Source organism: Orbicella franksi, chromosome 8 (assembly GCF_964199315.1).
Source record: "Orbicella franksi chromosome 8, jaOrbFran1.1, whole genome shotgun sequence".
Taxonomy (NCBI): Eukaryota; Metazoa; Cnidaria; class Anthozoa; order Scleractinia; family Merulinidae; genus Orbicella; species Orbicella franksi.
The window spans coordinates 11,357,873-11,379,567 of record NC_138152.1 but is presented as its reverse complement, the minus strand read 5'-3'; the positions used below and the strand labels follow the sequence as shown (position 1 = coordinate 11,379,567).

The following is a 21,695-nucleotide window of genomic DNA, read 5'->3' as shown; positions in this document are numbered from 1 at the left end:
CAGTTGAAATCTGTTGTTCAAGAACAACTCATGCTTCATTTCGGGCGATCACAGCATTGCTATTCATCCCGGAGACGGAATGCTAGTCCATCATAGCTTACTCCCTCCCCCAACTGAGCTATGTCAGATAATCTTAACAATTTACCGGGAACCATTTATACATCTGAGCGGAGAGAGGCCTTGTGAGAGGGAAGAGTCTTGCCCAGGAAAGACACAATGACCCCTGCCAGGGCTCGAACCAGGACCACTCGATCCGAGTCCAGCGCACTAGGGCTTATCACCTTTGCATACTCAGCCCGTTATCACTAAAATACCACTGAACATTTCTATTAATATTTATTGTTTCTCTACGCAATCTTTAAGTGCCCATAACTTACTTTTTACTTTGTCACTCGAATCTACGCTAAATCAATTCAATTCACTCAGCTCTTTGGAGCTGAAAGCTTGGGGCACAAAAATCACATTTTTCATAATTCCTGCTCAAGGTTTACTTGTACTACAGGGCTAATTGGAGACCCCTACAAAAATGAAAAGCCTACGTTTTAGGACAAATTTACAGGTTACCTCTTTAAAGATATAAATACCATACTGTTTCAAAATTTCTTTTCAAAAACTAATTATATAATTAATTCTTTTTTTTTTTTTTGGAGTTATATAATTGCCTTTTACATTATCGCATATAGGTCTTTTATGAAAATGTTCGACCATTTTCCGAAGCACTGAATGTAAACTTAAATTCTAAGCCACAGCTACACTATACAATAAATTCTCAAACTAAAAAGTATTAACACTTTGCGTGAAAAATATATTATCAAAGCACCCAGCTTTTGGAATGTTTTGCAAAGACTTTGTGTAGCACTGGAAGCTAAAATGGACTATTTGTCAAATTAAAAAAATTGGGAAACGTAAACCTTTAAGCTCTTTTTCAAAGATAACATCTCAGCATTCCAAGAGGTTATACAGTGGAATCCCGTTACTATCACTACAACTACATCATAATATTGTGGTCGTATTCAAGGGATTCTTTGAAACAATAACAAGAAAATGACTGACTAAGCGTTTTCTTAACTTCCGGTCAAAAAAAGTGCCCGTAGTAATGAGTTGATCGCACCGACGGAGTAGTCCTGAGGCGGGCTTCAACTGACATTGATGTTAGAAGTTACGCTTTTAAACTTATTTCCCAGTTGTATAATACCTGTGCTACACAATGTGCACGCTAAGATGACATAAAGTTCTTCAAACGCATTCTTTCCTTCAGTTTTTAGAAGTTGCAACAGTTCATTGTTTCCTCAGGAGTTTCTTGAGTCATGTATCGCCACAGTGAAGCGGTCTAGCCTTGTTAACCTGTGAGAGAGGACAGTGTATGTAAAAAATAAACGAGTGGTAGAAAATGTCACTGACAAGATAGATTTGCCACTGACGAGTGAACATATTTTGTATAAAGAAGATTTCATTGAGACGAATAACTTGTTGACAGTCCAAACCAAACCAAAACCTCTTAATAATAATAAGGAAAAAGATACTAGCCATCAGAACCGATTCTGTTCAGATAGGATTGGCACCATATCTTTGATGCAGGGCTGCGCTTGTAAAACGAGTGTTATCCCTAGATCGTTGAGCTTTGCTTCCAGTTCAAGAAAAACTATGGAAAATGTGGATAACAGGGGCCATTTGATCAAAGGGCACATAGCGCTATCCACCGGTTAAATAATTATCCAGTGGATAACTGTTGTTTGTTCGTATTTTCAAATGAAAATTAAAGCAATCGTCTTCGTATATACAGAAATTACATTAGACTTGTTTTCATATCTCTGATAAACTTTCCAAAGCATTGGCTCCGAAAACTAAGCACTTCACATCTTTCACACAAATCTCTTTCCAATGACATGATTTCTCCTATGTATGAAATTTATACATTGCTTATAAGAGTGGTATCAGTTATTTCAAGAAACCCTCTACATTTGGCGACTGCGAAATGTCTTCTGTGGAATGAATTGGTACGATATGTTCTGCACGCAATTGATTTAACTTGTCATCTAGAGAACTTGTCTTTTATTGTTTCGAATATTTTCGTTCAAAGGCCTTTAACGTCAATGTATTTTTTACATTCATCTTGAAAAAACCTTTTCATAAAATGTACACCACCTTTCGAGAATAAGGCCAAGAAAAACCCAGCCTTTACTTTCCAAACGGCATGTGTTGAAATAACTCTGAACAATTCCATTATATTGGACCCAAAGAGCAAACTACGCGACGAATGTAGGTCTTACCATCAATCAATCGCCACATTTTTTGAACAAGAGCTTCACACTGCTTCTCCCAGCTGAAAGTATCTTCGTAACTTGTTCGCAGTCTTTGAATCTCCTGCAGCCGCTCTGCTCGGTCTTTCAGACGGACGGCTTTGACTGCTTTGGCCCACTCTTTAGGCTCGGCTGACTCCACCACAAATGGCTTGCCTAATGGTACCGAACGCAGTGTATCTCCAAAACCCGAGTTTCCACTCACAAGAATGGGAAGACCAGCAGACAAGGCTTCCAGCGCAGTCAGTCCAAAACCCTCCGTCCTGGACGGCATGATGGCAAGGTCGACCTCGCAAAACAACTCCTTCAATCTCTCCTTATTTTGCACAAATTTCCTAACGACCAGTTGATCTTTTGAGATTCCACATTGTCGCAAATTCTCTGCGACGTCCTCCTCTTTTCCATCTGGTGCCCCCACAAACATCAGACGGTACGAGCTGTCTTTCAGTTCAACTATTGCTTTAGCAGCAATGTCATATCCTTTGAGACTGAAGTCTTCTGGATCACCGCGGCCAAAGGTCAGCACTCTAAACTTCTCGCTCCCGAAAGTGGCTTGCTTTATGACTGAAAATTCACTGAAAATACCTGGAGTCAGCTGAATGACATCTTGGTATTCTTTGCACGATCGCAGGTAAGCAGTGTAGGCGTCCTTCAACTTGGGTCCAACAGTTACAACAAGATTTGCCAACTTGCACAAGTCTACTTCTGTTCTGTGCTTCTCTTCACCTTTGGAAATGGCCTTGGAATAGTTCTTGTGCATTCCGAGTTCTTCAGGTGCAGTATGCACTACCTGGACCCACTTACAACTGTGCGATTTTTTAATGAGCTGGACTTGTTTACCAAGCTTTGCTCCATGACCCAGAACAACGTCAATGGCAAGGTCTCCTGGTGGGACAATCAAACATTCAAGGGAGTCGTAGCCCACGAGTCTCTCTGCTTCTCTAATGGCAATGTTGTGGCCCTTAGCCTCTATCCTTTCTTCTTCAGAGCAGGCTGACGGTGGGACTAATAGAGTGACTTCTACTTCCATGTGTTCTGCCAGCTGGAAGGCAAGCTTTCTGTTTAGGGTTGACAAGCCTCCCTTATTAGACCTCCACTCACTGCCTAAGAGAGTTACTTTCAAAATCCTCTCGGACTTCCCTGGATTATCTTGTGCTGGCTCGCCCTGAGATGTGTCAGCTAGAGAGGAAAGACATAAATCCTGCAAGAAAATGAAAACGTCTTTATAAAAATGCATCATAGCCAAATTTTCCGGTATACATTGTAAACGGGCATGAAATGCACTCTTCTTGCAATGCAAGACTGCATCATCTTTTCAACTTGGTTTATTTGGCTTCGCATCACGAAAACGAAAGTGAATACAAGGGAGAAGTTAACTGTGGGAATTCCTCTGATGGCTTTATTCCAAGCTTGTCAGATGTCAGAACAAGACAAGGGAATCCCATTACTGTTGATTGTGACCTTAACAGATCTTTGGCTGTTTGAATGATTGCCGCATTCCTCCTTTTGAATGCTGCCCTAATGGCAAGTAATGATGACGACTATTAAACAATTATACACGAGCACGCGTTGGATATGAGATGTTAGATAGGTTAAGCGGCGAGTAGCGCCAAGTTCACTATAATCGTCCCAAATCCAACGAGGGCGAGTGGATTAATTGCTTTATTAAAAACGCTACGAAAATATGGAAAGCTAAACTAAAATGAAAATAAAAACGCCCAAAAGATCACGCGTACGCTTATCATATTTTTAGAGCATGGTATAATAGCTCATAACCCATGATGAATAAGCCAATGAAAACTCTCCAATTGCATTATCCAACGATCCAGTTCTTAATAATACCTGATATAGGTAGATAACATATTTTGCGTTTGTTTTGTAACACCCAAGCTTAACTACAATGTCAACCACTGGTGATATTACTTGTGAAATATATTACTTTTTATTCAAAAATCATACCTGGCTTGTTCTTTGTGAATACCGCTTTTCCAGACCACAAACTGTGAGTACTTTGTCACTGACGCTTTTCATGCAGATCAAGCGTTCTCCTTGTTTTATTTCAAGGAGATGCAAACAATCTTCGTGTGAGCATAAGGTTTGGCTGTGGTTTACACACTGCTGACTTCCCTTCAGACAGTAGGGGCATGCAACACAGAACTCGTACCGCAGATTCCCAAGGTACTGAAACTGCTTCAACAAATCTTGCAAAGTGTCTTCCAGAAACAATCGCACACTTCTTGCTGTTTCTGGCGATGTCAAAACTGGAACTGCTTCCTCTTCAGCTCTTTGCTTGAGGGAAATCTTGATGAACTTCTTTTTGCAAATCAGAATCATATCATGTATTATTTGCCGACCAACAACAAACCAAGCTCCATCTCGGTACAGGTTTGGGGGTTGTACGGATCCAATCTTGGAACACCAAGATATCGATCTTGAAACAAACTGAGAGAAGAATCCATGCGGAACAAAACCATCCACAAAGTGAAGATACAACGGGCAAGGATCGATGGACGATGGCTCCAGTTTAGCAAGGTCTTCAGGTGGCGACTTAAGTTGAGCGGGTACAAAGTACTTCATATCACTTGGCGAGGTTGAGAACTTTGCGATCAAACCAAATCGCTCCATCATGTCCAAGATGTCCTCCTTGACAAGGCCTTGCTGAATGAATTTGGAAAAGACACGATCGACAAGTTCCATGCTAAGGACTCCGCTTGTCTCTACCTCCAGCCAGTACTTGGATTCTACGGGATCCTAACAACAAACAAAAAACAGTCTTAAGTTGCACAATTCTTTTTTATTGAAGCGAAGGAAGATTTGTGAAAACAAAGCTCAATATGTCACGAACATGTGACAAGAGAAAATCTGAGTCCCCGACGGGATTTGAACCCATTACCTCCCATATATCAGCTGAGTGCTATAACCACTGACCGATGGTTAGCGAGGCCATAATTGTACTACAATTCTAAGGGATTATTTTTATAACCCTGCTGGACCTTGCGTTCTTAATTTGTCTCATGTATGTTCACTAGCATCGGCAAAAGACCAAGAGAAAAAAAAACGGAAATCGCCTCTCGTTAAAAGTTATGTCACTGAGGTATGATGTATCTTAAGACTTCAGCCCGCATTTTACATGTCCGTCTTTCATAATCTTCCTTAATCTTGCTCAATTGAACTATCCCGGCAGCTTTTTTTGGCTTCACCACGTTTAAGCTATTACTTTAAGACTTACTTTCTTTGAAGGTAGTTTTAATCCATGGTAAATAGCTACTTCAGCAACTCACACCGCTAATACCCTTGCCTTAATTCAAAGCTTCACACAGAGGAACAGACCTCATTTAAAAGCTGTCCCCGATAAAAATATACGTAAGTCCATATGACCAAGAGTTTGTTTGGGGAATACGCTAGACGTTTCGTATGGAAGATAGGCTTTTTAAGTGCTAAGCATAACGTCTTCGTACCGCTTTGTTGAAGGGTGGTATGGTTATCAGCATCTTGAATAGCTCAATGAACCATTGCGCCTTCAGTATGACTGTGCTGCGGTGCTTTACAATCATTCCAAGGTCGTGATAAAAATGCAACATGGCGTAGAACTGGTCTTCATCCTCGATAAAGCACACTTCTTTGGCATACGTTTGAAGTTGTTCCACATTCATGTGATAGACATTTTCAGCTACCAAAGCTTCAACGACCTTTTCGAAGTTGAACCACCTAAAAAAACAATCAAACAAAATAACTAATCAATTTAAAACAATATTCAAGTATTAAACATCTTCCCCTTAAAATTTTTTAAAACAAACAGTTAAACATAACATCTTACAACCATATTTCCGACATTAACCTGGCACTTACTGGTGGCTTATTTATTGCTAATTTACTTTATTCCTAGGTATTTAGTGACTTATTTTGCACTTACTTATTTATTTATATTTTTCATTGTTCCCTTATATTGTCTCCTTACTGCCCTCCACACCCCTGAAGCTATAATGTCAACCAACTTTTCTATGTAAAATAATTAATACTATTTCATTTCACTCATCTCGATTAGCTTTTTAGTTATTCTGTGTGGATGCAACTAATTTTCTGTTTCAATTATCGTTTATTGTAACCAAGAGTCTTTATAGTTTGGTAATAAAGTGTACGTTGCATTCAAATCTCCTAACCGAAGAAAAAAGATGACATTCCAAAACATGGGCTTCGAAGATTCCATGAAAGGAAGAATTGATAGTTTCCCTGGGAAAATTTCACTAGAAACGATCTTGGGAAATGCTATATGTTATCAAGATGACATATAAATGGAAAATTCCCATCGAAAGATTTTTACGGATATTTTCCCAGTAAAATTCGAAAGAAAGTACATGAAAAATCCCCATGTAATACTTCATGGAAATTTTATGTTTAATCAAATATAAGACATGGCTCGTCAAAAATCGTAGTTTCTCGATAAGAACGCGCATTTCGTCTTTAATAAATTCATCGGAGGGTATTTCCTTGGTTCTCTCCACTTTTGTAGCCTAAATTAATAATCTCCTCGATATTTCAATGAATCTAGTGCAGTTACAAATAAAGTATACACGTTCCAAAACCTCTTTCCCGGGATAGTACCATAGTTTCTAAATTAAATGTCGGTTCTCTAAGATAGAGCTGTAAATAAGCCCTTCTTGAGCATTTGTTTGAGGTATAGTACTAGGTTAAACTATAATGGTTAAATATATGGTTGTCCAAAATGATAAACAAAACCTTTGCTAATAAACTCAAAGCTGAAAAATGCAGGAAAAACTAAATGTCGGGTCTACGTACAAGGCCAAGTTTGAAATGAACGCCACACGGCGTTTAACCGAGAAAATACGGTAAATACAAAGTAATGTAAAGATTGAGGGAAAATGGAAACACTAGTTGTGTTGATGTGATAAAAATGATGGCAGATAGACAGACTGACAAACCCTAAATATACTACACTACCCCCGTGTAGAACTACGAAGTGCACGAAAGGGCATAAATGAAATATATAAAAAGAAAGAGACATTCACAAGCAATAAGTTGCAAAGAAACCCAAAAAGGTCTTAATGGGAGACCATAGATATTAAATCCTCTTCACAGGCCTCTTGTGCAACTGCTGTTACTGCAAAGGTGTAAAGATCTCTTTCTCTTGTTATATCACTTTACTTGACTGGTATCTTCTCCCCCATGTATGGCTCCTGTCTCAAAACATCCATGATTTTGGTTCGAAGAGCATGAATTCCATCACCATTAGCAACATCAGTGTCACGCCCCCGTCCTGCAAATTACAAATGGTAACAAGACACTTAGCTGTGTAGCACCCAAGCAAAGTTAAGGGCCCATTAACCGATTCATGCGCGCGCTCGCGCGTGTTGTTAAGGAGGTGAAATTTCACTTCCGGTCGCTTACGTCAGCCTGAGCACGGGAAATAAAAACAACCCAAAAACTTGCAAATTCGCATGATTTTAGATGTGTTTCTTTGTGTTTCGCAAAATGCAAAGTAAAGAAAAGTACAAGCAAAGACAAAATAAGAGAAAGACAGAAAAACAAGAGCAATAGAAAGAGAAAAACTAACTCTGTGTGGCTTTGTTTGATCTTACCGAGGTGCGCAGGTGGTGTAAATTGCGCACGCGCTGATAGAGTAACTTCCGATAGATGTCGGGCGCACTTCCGGTTTCTTTAAATGCTAAAGGAAACGCGGTTTTTGATTAAATCCAGCTTTTTTCGACGAATTTCGATTAAGGCCAACGTTGGCAACATAGCTATGCATTCCTTTTTCGAAATCATGCTTTTTTTTTAGAAAATTACGAAGTATTCAACATTTTGAAATGCTCTCAAATTCTGACCTTTTAGAAATGAAACAAAATCGATGCATAGCGTAATGAGGATTTAAATTAAAATATTAAATCAATCAAAAAAATTCCGAGAAAGTAATTTGCCTGGGAGCCTTTGCACTTTTCTGTATTAGTCACATGACCACGGGCGTGGCCTGATGACGTCATCACTAGTGTTACTGATCATGAAAAATTTGGAACACATGAAATAACTCTGAACTAACTAAAAATGATGAGGTTATATGAGACTAAATTTTCCTTAGCAACGGCTCGAAAAGATCGGTTAACGGGCCCTTAAGCGTAACATCCACTCAGATCCTAGGCGAATGGCAGTTGTTACAGAGAAGCTCTTATCACCTGTGTCTTCTCTATACACGTTTGTGATTTGTGCTTATTTCCGCCACAATTCGAGAGTATGGCTCAGGAAAGATACTGTTAAACGTTTACAAACAATATACTCTACATGGTCCTTACACCGAAGACCCAACCATGAACCTTTTGAGGTATCTTAGGCAGAGGATGTAAACAATGCAAATCTTTCCAAGGCTATCTTTATCGCAATATATACTCCCGATGGACTAAAACTGTTCCCTCCATACAACACAAGTCAATTCTATGAAAGGCATGGCCAGTATTTGATAAAATCCTGCAGGTTTTATCCATTTGCTTTACTGATGGCTTTTATACATAAACTAAAAGCAGACTTGAACCCATGTGCATTTTTTTTTTGCTGAATCAGTGGTCAAGCAAAAAAAAAAATCGTTTACCTGCAAACCATTTCATGATCTTGCGCAACCATGACTCATCGCCCAGAGTGTTGTCAATGCTGAGGCATGGCCGGATAACATGCTTCTCGTATTCCTTACCAGAAATTGCCTGCTGTATTTTTGATGTCGTAGCCTCGATATCCTCAACTGGTTTATCAGCATGTGTGCCAACAATGAACACTGGAGGTCGGAGATAAGGCAGCATGTCGCCTGAGTAGCCAACCATTTCCTCTCCTGTTGGTCTGATACTGTGGATTGTTACCAGCCATGACAGCAGATTCTCCAGATTTGTTTCGTTGTTTGGGTTTTCCAAAAATTTATCATGTGTTCCTTGTCGAACACAGGGCTGGGTTGGGGAGTCTAGTGCCTTGTTGAGGTTGTGCACCAGGACATACACCGCTCGTGATGACAGAAACACAGGGTGAGAAGCGTAGTACAGGTGCTGTCCAGCAAAATCCCACAAATCTACAGTAACTATGGTTTCTCTCTTGTCATCAGCAGTTTCAGCGTCACCATGCAAGCCTTTAAGCATGTTCCTCAACCGCAGATACGCATGTTTTGTGACGTCATCTGGAGGCGAGGTTGCATCCATCATAAATGTTGAATTTTTACTTGAACTTACACTGCTGTCATCTGGGAGGTCATCAACGGTATTCTTTGTTACAGCTTGCACTCGCATTTCACTCTCTGGCGGGGAAATGATCGAGTTCTTGAGATTGCCAACATTTTCAGGAACCTAAAATGGAGTTTTTAAAAGAGGTAGCATTTTCGTTTCATTAGGACCTGCTTATTCCAGTATCTATAATTATATCTGAGAAATAGTGTAGGAATACTGAAAAAGAACTGTCACATTTTTGCCCAAAGGGACTCACTTTGCATAGTAAATGAGTCAACCTTATCTATCTAGTCTGACTACAATTCAGTCAAAGCTTAAATATTATGTATACTAGCTCCTTTTTATGTACCGTAATCCTATGTTTCAAAAATGTCCAGTTTTATGCTCTTAGGAGATAGGTACAGGAGTCGCGTCCTGTGGCGCCATACAACAGCTTCAACCGTGCTATGGTGCCGGGGTGTGCTGTCAAAGTAAGTTGCAAATAGTCAATCAGGAAGTAGATATCAGTTCTATGTCTGGGACGTTACTCTTGGCCTGTCAGTGCTACTCAGCATTGTTTTACACTGATCACTCATCGACCTCTTACATGTAGCTACTAATCACCAAAAGAGATTATATATGGTCGCTTTTAGTACCGTTTTCAATTAACATCGACCATACCATTCACTTTTAAACTAGAGTCGCTCGAGACTTCAAAAACCAGATTCATTTCCAAGCTGTTCGTGCCCACCTCCATTGTTGATTCTTCTCCTGTCAGTGTTAGATCTGATTCCATTGCCGACTCTTCCTTTACTTCATTGACTATACAGTGATAATGTTTTTCAGCTAACATTCTTGATATGTCTTCAGAAAATTCCGCCAGACTTGGCTTAATCTCACTAGTGGAATTCCAGTTTTTCACTTGATCGACTTCAATCTCGCAGACTGAAGGATCAACTTCGATTCCCTCAGTGCTCTGCTCTTTAGGGTTAAATGGCAAACCTAAGAGAGACTTCTTCAGACTGGTTTTCCCTGCACGATCCTGACCAACCAATAAAACTCTACCACGATAAACATTCACAAAACCATCCTTCAAAGCCTTTTCATAGAGCAGCTTTGCAACATCTCCTTGTGCTTGTATTTCTCCTGGAACTATGGGTGTAATTGTAAGAAAATGCAGTGATTTTTCTGATTTCCAAGGCTGTTTATTAAGGAATAGCAGTTATTGCAGTTGAGTCTGCGGTCAAATATTCTTTCGTTTTAAAAGGCATGCAAACGAGGCGAAAGGGTCAATACAATGCAGGATTGACCCTTTCGCCTCGTTTGTGTGTCAAGCCGCCGATAACTCTCAGTGACAACTGCAATAACAGCTATTAACGGAGTGAAATTGGTTATTGTCGTATGCTTCAATCACGGAGGTTCGCCAGTGACCGCAAAGTAACAAATAAGCACAACCTGCGATCATAACTGCGTATCTTATTCGCATCCACATTAGAATACACTAAATACATGTGATAAATGGACCATAAACATAGATTATAAAATTCTAACATGGCCTCAAGGCTTAGGGGACCAGAACCAAAGAAACAACATTGAGGATGAGGTACGAATAAACAGTTTCTTTTGTTTTAGTCCATCAAGGTTTGGCGGTATAATTTATTAGAATTGGCCCATTACCAACAACTTTAAGAGGTATGCAGTCAAGTCAGTTACGTAGCTAGATCATAATACACCAGGGCACGGTATAACGTAACCGGCCAGGTTCTATGCTAACCTGCAATGTCTAATGACATCCCTTGTGTCATGAGACTTTCAATTTCTTCAAACCTCAAGGGGTTACCTGCCACGGTCAGCCTTTTAAGATGGTGTAAGTCAACGATATCTTCATAGATTCTTTCTATATTGTTGTTCCTCAATTCCAGCTCTTCCAGTTTTTCCAGATTTTTCATATTTGCCGGTAGTGTTGAGAGTTCATTGTCATTCAAAAGCAAATGCGTCAGATTGATCAGGGTGACAACAACTTCAGGAAACTCTGTTAGCTTGTTGTGGTTCAAATTCAGCTTTGTAAGGTTTGACAGGTTTGTTGTACTACGTGGTAACTTTGCGAGCTCATTGTGTGACAGGTTTAGCATTTCCACCTTTCTCAGTTTTGTCACAGTCCTTGGAATCCTAAACAATCTCTTCCCTGCCAGATTTAAAGCCTTGCAATCTTTACTAAAAATTTCCTTCGTTAAAGTACGTACGATCTCCACCTGGTCCACTACAAAAAAGAATAATAATTCCTCATTGTAGACTACGAGTAGTCCCTCTTTCGCTTAGACCGTCGGGCGTGACGCGAAAGAAAACCGGGACAAAAAAAATGTCCGCCCGAAATCCTGGGGTTCTTTAGCGCGCTCCTCGCCCCCAGGATTTCGCGGGGCTATTTTTTTTCTCTCAGACGGACTAAGCGAAAGAGGGACTACTCGTAGTACGTTGTTTACGAGTGCGCTCTTTCATTGCCTACGACATCTCTAAGCTAATGGGTTTAACAGATCGAAAAGAAGAAACAGAAGCGAAAAATATTTCCTTGCGAACCTGGGAGCACGAGCGGTGGAATTCAGATCTTGCAAAGGATATTTGGCCGGAGGCAACATTCGAGGGGTAACTCGAAAACACTGACCCCCGGTCCGCGGATCCCCACTACGGACCGGGTCAGCGGACTACCTATGGACCGGTCCACGTACTAACCTTACTGACCCCCTCTACGGACCACCCCCCAAAATAGAATAAAAACAACAGTAATAGCCCACGTATAAGAACCTGGGTTTTAAGAACCAGTTAGGCTAAAATTTTAATTTTAAGCCCCCTCCACATAAGAACCTATTAAGGCTAAAATTTTAAGTTAGGTTCTTATCAGTGGGGTTGCTGTAAAAGTGTATAGGTAGAAACTGCTGAATTAAGATCATCATCTATTTAAAAGTAACTTGACATAACTTTTATTTCAAGCTTAAATACCATGTTGTATGTCGATTGTGTTTGCCATTCAGATAATTCCCGAAGTATTTGCAAGTGCTGTACTCTACTACAGTATCAAGGAAAGCTTTCTGACCATCTCCAACACTGTGAGAATCACAAAGTATTAAATGTAAAATATCAAATTATGAATTTGGTATCAACATGAGTTTCTTTGTTATGTTTTGTTAAGGACATATACTGTACCTGCACTGAACTGCCTATAGGCATTGCTCTATGGTACAAATAAATGATTTATACAATGTACTGTATTATGAGATGATATTTATATTATATATAGTATATTCAGATCAAATTCATATGAAAATATAAGAACCTATTTTAAGAACCTTGGTAGCCTAAATTTGCTTTAAGTACCATGTATATAAGAACCTATTTAGGCTAAATTGAAAAATTCAGGTTCTTACACGTGGGCTATTACTGTAGTAATAATCAAAGATCATGAGTGCGTTCGACACCGAACCGAATATATCCATCCCTCCCTCCCTCCCTCCCTCCCTCCCTCCCTCCCTCACCAACCTATTCCCTTCGGAAGGCGATTCACAGTGATTTCTGACAAATATTTTAATAGTAGTGTATGATGGGAACAGAAATCGAAACAACAAAGAAATGAGTGAAAATGTGTTCAATCGAACCCGGGTCTCCTGGTTACCGGTCTTTAAGTAGCAGGCTCTGGGGAGAATCACACATTTTCTGCAGTTAGGATCGCGTCACTCCGCTCCAGTTGTATATACCTTAAATGATTTAACTAGCTGACTTTCAACCTCTGTCTATTGCTAAAATCAACATTTTTCATGAACAACCGAGGTTTTACACAGAAGATTTTATATCGTAGTGTCAAAGTCCATGCCAGTGAAGAGGTCCCCTGTATAGACTATGCGATCGCCGATTTGCTGTCCAAAACGTTGCGTGACGGCGCCAGTTTCCGTGGACTCGCAAAAATAGTAGGCCTTCAAAATTTCATGTTTCGACCTAAACTAAGTATGAATTCAAAACGTAAACAAAAGAACAAGCTTAAACTCTGGCCTGTAAGTAATTTTAAAGCTCCCATTCTAGTTAAATGTGCAGCTTCTGTTTCCATTCGTTTAACCCGTTATAACGAGCTAGACAACTCGGTGAGATGGTTCTATTACCACGAATCATGGCCATCTGCCAAGCTACACAACTCGGTAAGTTAAAGTAATATATTTTGCGCACAGAAATCAAAGCCAGCAAAGTGAAACGACACATTTCCTCCATCGATTTATTCCGCACAAAGCAGTGTTGGTTTTTTGTCGAAGACAAGACAGTAGACAACAGGCAGCCGAACAGCACCTTTGTGTTTGTTTCAAAAGTCGTACACATTTCGTGAAGACATCGATAAATCTCAGCTGCAAGGTCATTTAACGCCATAACTCTAACTTCAAACTTCAAATACGCAACTTACCGGTAACAGCAGATAAACACATGGAGACGCGACGAGCATGCAAATGACGTCATTCGCCCCTGAAGAATTTTTTTGGAGGGGGGCCAAATTGGTGTTCCCCGATAGATGGATGGACGGACGGACGGACGGATGGATAGATGACTGACTACAGCAGTTGGATTATAAATCTCTTATTAGATGTTTTGGTGTGTAGTGTAGTGTGTAGAATTTGATTGGCTAATCATACGCACGTGACCGGTCCAGCTTTTTACGATACGGCCCACGGGCCGGATTATTTCCCTGCTGCCTAAATTTCGCTCCTAAAAGTTAGCGGTAATCGTCAATCTTTTGCCTTTTTTACACATCCATCGACGATTAATCAACGCAACTTTATCTCTGTTCACTTTAAAATGACAAGGAAAGTCGCTGTAAGCAAATCCAATTGAGTGTTTTGAAGTTGTGAGAGTTTGCTTGGTTGTTTGTGGCTTGGCGCTGTAATGGCGCGTAATCCTGTGTGTCTCTCGCCGTAAAATTTGAGTCAATTTCAGTCGAGTTTACCTCTCTGATCGTTGCTGCATTTAGGAGAATTTCTGTGGAATACAGTTGATCTGTAAAACCAATTTACCGCAGGAAAAAAAAAAATAAACATGTTATTTGCCGGCTTAGGGTCGGTCCGTATAATGAAAAACAGTGACCTCGGGCTTGAAAATGCTGCCCTCGGCCTGCGGCCTCGGGCAGCGATTCCAAGACCTCGGTCACAGTTTTTCACTATACGGACCTCCCAGCCAGCAAATAACATATGCTATATATTTTTACTCATTGTCTAATAGATAAATCGTGCCGGCGAAATTTCGAACGTTACATTGTAGAAATGTAACCGACTTCGGTTCAGGCTCGGGCGCAAGTTATATCATTACACATTGCCATTTCCTTTGCTGTGGCCATGCAGTATATGAAAGACCGGGAAGCTTCCGAAAGCCTCGAAATTTGTGCTCTTTCCCCTCTGCCATTTTGTTTAGCTTATTCTCCCGTGAGTTCGTGAACTCGCTCCAGGTTTCACAATTTACACAAGTTAAATTTCACAAGTTAAATACACATCTTACATAGCTAGATTGAGCCACGAATAGAAGGTAAGAACTTTCCTTCTTTTTGTCAACGGCATATCACACTGAAAACAGCTTTTAGGCATTTGCTTTGTTTTTGCCTTTTTTTTTCTTTCTGGGGAGGGGAGGAGGGGGTGTTTAAAAACCCAAGTCTGTTACATTTGCACAGTGTAACACTCGAAATTTCACCGACACGAGTAATCTATTAGACAACCCATAAGTGAAATCTTTATTTATTATTTTTACACTATTTTGGGGTGGTCGGTTGAGGGGGTCCGTAGGGGTACTCCGTGGACCGGTCCGTAGTGTAGTCCGCGGATCCGGTCCGTAGGGGGTCCGCGGACGGGAGGTCAGTGGTTTTTGTAATTGATACGAACTCTATTGTTAAAGTAAAATGAGCCTTCACTTTATCGATCAAGCCGTCATTATTTTCACACGTTTTATGTAATTATCTCATTACACCCGAAGAGCGCCCTGAAGTATGTTTTCCTCCGTATCCCGAAACAAAAATTTATGGGAGTGAAGCAAACCTTTTGAGGTCGCTTCCGGCGAGTTTAACGTTTTTCGCTAATATTTGGAGAATGTTGCTCGAAAACCAGGCAAAAAAAAAAAAAAAAACGGTGCCGGGAATTTTGAGTTTTTACTTCTTTCAAAAGTTATGACTATTTTAGTGAAAAGAACGCATTTTTTAATCAACTTTCAAAGTTTAACTGCGTGTCAAAAACAAACCAGACAAAATCTCCCGACACCGTTTTTTAAAGAAAGGAAGAAAAGAAGACATAGCTATTCATCGCGTCCTCTCGCTCAAACCCGATCGGAAACGAACTTGATTAGTGAACCGCTACATTCGGAAAACCTTGATTTTTTTATTATTATTATTATTTTAATAAATATACCTTCGTAATCTACAATTCTTAAGCTTTCAGAAAATATATACTTCACTGGGGTTTGCGTCAAATGTCCGACCGTAAAGCGGCGCAAACGAATGATCGTCATTTGGGGTATACTGATACCTTAATTTGACGAGAAGCAACATATTTTGTTCAAAACAGCACAACTAATATGCTACCTGACGACACTCGGCGAGTGAAGAGCGAGTCGCCGGACGCGCCCGGTAAAACTGATTTTCGGCGCTAAATTAGAAGCTTGGAGACACAAAACTTTTCATATTTTTCACTTTTTACAATCTGCTATGGCTTATGAAGTCATAGTTTTCTTTATGTTAATATTCAACGCTTTCTCTAGTGAGAAAAGTTTCCCGACTTCAATGCCTTTTCTGTTAACAAACATTGACATCGACAATAGTTTCCCCCGGCCCCGCTGAATCCTGATTGGTCAATTCAAATTTCAGGCTCTCTTCCCGTATGCAAGGTACCAAAAACCAGCTTGAAGCTAGCAAAGCCCTTTAAACAACAACCAGTAGCTGCGACTGTTTTTGCAATGGGCGCAAGAATTCTCTAAATCGAAAGAAACGAGACGGGTTTCATCCACTTTTCATGACCTCTCCTTGTATCTTTGAACCTAGACCTTCAGTCACTTCAATAAGAGTTAGCAGTGACCTTAAAGTCTGCAACGTGTGCAAGAAATGAGGCCATCATCTACATCATAGAAGGCCAGATCTTCTTAGACCTGACGATGCCAAAGCACTTAACTATACTAAGGTGGGCACCACGCCTTCAAATCCAATACAACAAAAAAGTGCCAACCTACTTCACGCCAACTTCACGTCCTGAACTAACAACAAATGAGTAGGAACAAGTTTTAACCGATTTGAAAGCGAATTGGTATCCTGACAAACTATTAAAGAAGTGTCTCAACAATAAAACAAATCCAGATACTCACAGGAGATTGCGGTGCTTCCTTATTTTAAGGGTGCATCTAATCGTTTGGGTTTCGTCCTCCCAAAATTTCACATTTGACTAACTTATAGACCGGTAAAAACATTACCTCATAAAACGCCCAAGCACCGACCAACGATCAACGAAGTCCTAGGAATCGTATACAAAGTAGGGTGCTATTACTGCTTCTTCGCCTAGATTATGGAGAGTACATGTTACCGCTCATGGAGCTCGTAAGGAGCCAAACATGCGAGCAACAGCGAATCAGGAAATAAACAACATACTGAGTCCTGGGATAAACAACAGATAGATGCGCGGGTCTTCGAACGAGGTGTGACCAAATACCACAAGAGGAGTTAGGAGTTAGGGCAACGATGACGTTAACAAGGGTAAAAAGTTCCCTCGCGCTTTCGCATCTCTAATTCAAATTAAAAACCGCAGCACACAGGCTTGAAGCACAAGCAGTAACGAGCCTTATAACATTGTACCTACGATGAAGGTGCGCAGAAGTTACCAAAAATTTAGTAAAACAACAACAGACCGGTTTAAGAAAACTTCTTTAAAATTTATAACTCACCTACTGTTACGAACAACTTTTCCACATTCTCACCGGTTAATGCTGACACTTCCATAAACAGATCCACATCATTGTCATGTGCAAAAGACTGACCATCCTACACAATCAAATTCAAGAAACAAAACCTTGGTCAATGAGCTGGCAGCCTGGATTTACACAGGTACATTGTACACAGATAACCATTTTGCGCCGTTTGTCATGATCAATTGTTTATTTTACTTTTCTTCCTTTTTATTTTCGCAATAAGTTGGTTTATTAATGATTATCTATTACTGACCATCCATTTACAAAGAGCGTTATTTTTTTTTACAAGAGTGCACGGTAACGAATTCTGCAGTCTAATTGGTTTTTAGCGCGGTCCAGATTTTCCAATCTATACCCACGGTCTTGAACTTTTGTACTTCAGTTTACAAGATAAAGAAAAATAAATAAGTTATTTAACGGCTTAGAGTCGGTTCGTATAGTGAAGAACTGTGACCTTGGGCTTGAAAATGCCGTCCGAGGCCGAAAATGCTCTCCTGACTGCTACTTGAATAACAATTATAGATTATAAGAAAAAAATTTTCCCTGATGGCGGTGTATCGGTTCTTCAACCGATAAGGCTTCTCTAATTGCTGTTGTAACAGTTATGCACAACGTCGCATTCTGACCTGATCCGCACGCCATGTTTACTCAACCGCGGAGATCAAACTCTATGCAAACACTAAGCGCCTTCTTTATGTTACAATACTGCTGGGCGACATTTGAGCCAATCGAGTTGACACTAAGGTTATTTCAAATATTAACCAGTTTCATAAAATTGAATTTGGTTATTTGAAATAATAGCGTCGACGTCGGTCAAACCGTGAAAAGGACAGGCCAAAGGGTTTTCAGTCGTTAGATGCCCACGAATAAAAGGTTCAGGGGATACAATGATTAAAGTTTCAACACTGAAACTAAATAATGGTTTAATTCATCAAATAAATATCCGAGTAACGACCTCAGTAACGCCACAATGGTTTTATCTAATAATTAATATAAGCAACACAAGATTGGTTCTAACAAATAACCAAATAATGCGTTTGTTATCTAATAAGAAACGCATATAAAAATGGTTTTATGACATAACCCGGCAATACATAGACGAGTTGTCTTATGAAATAACCAAATGCTGTACGTTAGGTTTTAACAAATAATCAATTGTAGTAAAACACTCTTTTTGTGACTGGGGACGGTAAGTATTAAATTATCATAAATAAACCAACACTGAGATCAATAGAAAAACGACCGAAAAATAAAATTAATGATGAATTTACAGACGGTGCTTCATAGATAACTGGAGTCAAGCAAGGTAAAGCTCTGAGCGACGTCTAGCAAGTCATAGAGTTTATCGTGTGGAAGACCAAGAGGTGAGTGATGAAAATGAGAACTCTGTGTCTACATTTGCCGTGGCAGATCACAGGTAGAAATCCTGTAATGGAACTTAAAACAGATTAGCTAGCAAACTTATTAGATTAAAAAAAAGTCAGATCGATGTAATGTAATGTATGTACAAATTAATATAACGGACTTCCTCAAGAACTTGTTTCCCTACGGTGTGACAGCATTGGATTTGATAATATAACTGCAGATTTTATATCTGACGTAAACCTATGGCTACAAACACAAATTACCTCAAACGTCACCTTCCTCTCGCTAACAAGATCTGCTTTGTTTCCTGCAAGTGCTTTGAAAATATTTGCCCTGGACTCACTCCGAAGTATGTCAAGCCATTCCCTTGCATTTCGAAGTGAATCTTGCTGTGTTATGTCATACACAATAATAGCAACGTCCACTCTTCTGTAGTGCGGCCTCACAAGAGAGCGAGAACTTTCAACGCCAGGAGTGTCCCACATGAAAATTCCCACGGGTCTGTCATGATAAACTCTCTTAGTACCAAAGTGAGCTAGAAACAGTTAAATTCAAGTGGAAAAGATCAAATAAGTCAATGTCAATTTAACTCTTTATATAAAACGTGGTGATGTAAGAATGTCTCATTAGCCAAACTCGAGAGATATATTGAAGGGCGGAATATCGGCTCAAGATCGTGACAGTACCGACCGAGTGCAGTGAGGTCCATAACAAAAAATGAAAGACCGATATTTTCCTAATATGGTATCAAGCAAACTTGGCTAATAAACGATTTACTACAAATGTCATGAACGTTTAGAAAAAAACCTCGAAAGGCAACATAAACTTCACATTTGCGCATATCCTGATTGGGAGCTGACTTAGCGTTTACTCATGCCTGACACTAAAAGACTGAAAATCAAAGGCCCTTTGGGCAGCACCGTGTCACCTGTTTAAGACTGCGAGGAAATCCACTGTCAAACCAAACAAGTGTAATGTAAGTGGACGTCACGGCAGAATGCACTGCCACTCGAACTAAGTTCTTCGTAGCCGGCTACGAAGAAACTCATTAATTCAAACTGAAGCATGTAATTTCTTCATGTTACAAACAAATTGCGTACCGCGTAGTCAACCATTTTCAGTGAAGGGCTCGATGTGGCAGGGTATTCTTCAGTCACCCTGCTAGTGTAACGCTACCTACATGTAAAGTAAACCTGAGTTCATTTTCACTTCCGGTACAGTTCGATCTGACACGACCGATCTGACCCTTATTGACAGCTAGTTTTGTTTTGTTTTCTTTTATATCTGTTTGCTTATTTTCAGAAAGTGCGCATTATATGATAGTTTTGAATCGGCTCATTTCATCTCCAGATTTTTCTCATGTTAGAGTTGTATTTAGGTTCTTGGGACTTCAGCTTTTAAGACCCTTTATCAAAAGGGTTTCCTAAAACAGATTCCGTTTGAGGGACCTTTACGTGGTCTGTAATTAAAACCAACTTTAAGCTTAAGTGTGAAGTTTTTTGCTTCATTTCACGGATTGAAATTCGAAAACCAGTCAGCGTGAATCCGTTCCGTGTGATTTGTGTAGAGTGATTTGACTTGCTTCTTGGTTTAACCCAAGTAGCGTGATGCGATGATATGCTTTCATGCTGTCAATAAAATGTTAAGTAAACAGAATACAATCAGAAATGCAAAAACTCGTTACACAGGAATCTTATATTAGGCATGCGAAGTATCCTTACACAGGAATCTTCATTAGGAATGGAATGGAAAGAATCCTTACACAGGAATACAGCAAAAACCCTCCATATCCTAGTGTCCACGTGACTCTGGTCACATGGGCACGAGGCAAAAAGGGGAAAAAGTTGGAAGAAAACGATTAATAAGCTTTGACATAAGCGATAAGCGATAAGCGAAAAGTGAAAATATGGAACAGCAATGAAGCAATCTGATTAGCTGGTTTTGGTTACTAGAAGTAAACATGTCACCTGTAGTATTCGCAGTGGGCAAAGTATTAGGACTGAAATCAGCTGGTCCTTTACAATATCTATTATGCAAACATGTTTTTCCAACAGCAGAAGCACCTGTTCAGGAACAATTTAAAAGCTAAATTCAAAACTTGCAGGACAACGGAGGATAGAAATCTTATCACATTTTACTTAACCACTGAAAATTAGGGAAATTACTAAGATTTGTAGAAAACTGGAAAAGAAAGAGAATTTTTCCTATAACTACCAAACTGGAGGAACGAAGCAAAAAGCTATGGCAGTTATTCAAACTGCCCAACAGTTTCACAGTTCACCAGGCAGGTACTGGGCTACCGTAGTTTACACTGCATCACAGTTCCCATAAACAAGATTACTCTCCTTAGAGTTGGACACTAGTCCATAACAGGTAACTGCTTCCCCAAAGGCAGTTATCCAAAGTGTCCAACAGTTCCACAGTTTACCAGGCAGACTGATACACATGTATACATGTTGTAGTGTAAATTTCTTTTTTTTTTGGTCAGGATGATTTCAAACTAGTCTAATTTTCATCAAAGGGGGTGAGGGAGTCTGGAGACCACTAACTTATTAGGCCATTTAATATCCAAAAATTTGTAATGATTGCTTGCATAGCCAAGTGAAGATGAAAGTGGACTACAAAGTCAGAGATTGGGTGAATCTAGGTGAGTACAAAGTAAAAAAGTGGGGGTTAAAATGGGATCCTGGCTGGGTAGGGTACTGGGTGGACTTCCATATAAAAACGATGAGGATCTTGGTACCTCTTAGGGTCGATCTTAGGGGTTCTTTTCAAAGTTTTCAATGAACAGCGTTAACCCTGTCCTTTTTATTTTTCGTGTCCCCTTAGGGGTAGGGTAGGGTTAGGGACAGTCAGGGAGGTGGGTGGTGGGCATGTT

At 39.9% G+C, this 21,695-nt stretch overlaps 2 protein-coding genes across 2 annotated transcripts; both read right to left on the bottom strand.

The window, feature by feature from the left end:
* Nucleotides 1-902: 902 nt before the first annotated feature.
* LOC145495882 (uncharacterized) lies at nucleotides 903-11,702 on the bottom strand. Its single transcript, XM_081475476.1, has 8 exons — nucleotides 11,268-11,702; nucleotides 10,245-10,645; nucleotides 8,899-9,634; nucleotides 7,464-7,575; nucleotides 5,759-6,008; nucleotides 4,260-5,051; nucleotides 2,271-3,501; nucleotides 903-1,344 (listed from the first exon to the last, which is right to left on the bottom strand). Exons 1-8 carry the CDS (start codon nucleotides 11,623-11,625, stop codon nucleotides 1,340-1,342), a joined length of 3,885 nt encoding a protein of 1,294 aa, XP_081331602.1. The 5' UTR covers nucleotides 11,626-11,702; the 3' UTR covers nucleotides 903-1,339.
* A 5,639-nt stretch (nucleotides 11,703-17,341) lies between these two features.
* On the bottom strand, nucleotides 17,342-19,302 carry LOC145495669 (ras-related protein Rab-5C-like). Its single transcript, XM_081475292.1, has 2 exons — nucleotides 19,081-19,302; nucleotides 17,342-17,525 (listed from the first exon to the last, which is right to left on the bottom strand). The coding sequence occupies exons 1-2, from the start codon at nucleotides 19,300-19,302 to the stop codon at nucleotides 17,418-17,420; spliced, it is 330 nt and encodes a 109-aa protein (XP_081331418.1). The 3' UTR covers nucleotides 17,342-17,417.
* Nucleotides 19,303-21,695: the final 2,393 nt, after the last annotated feature.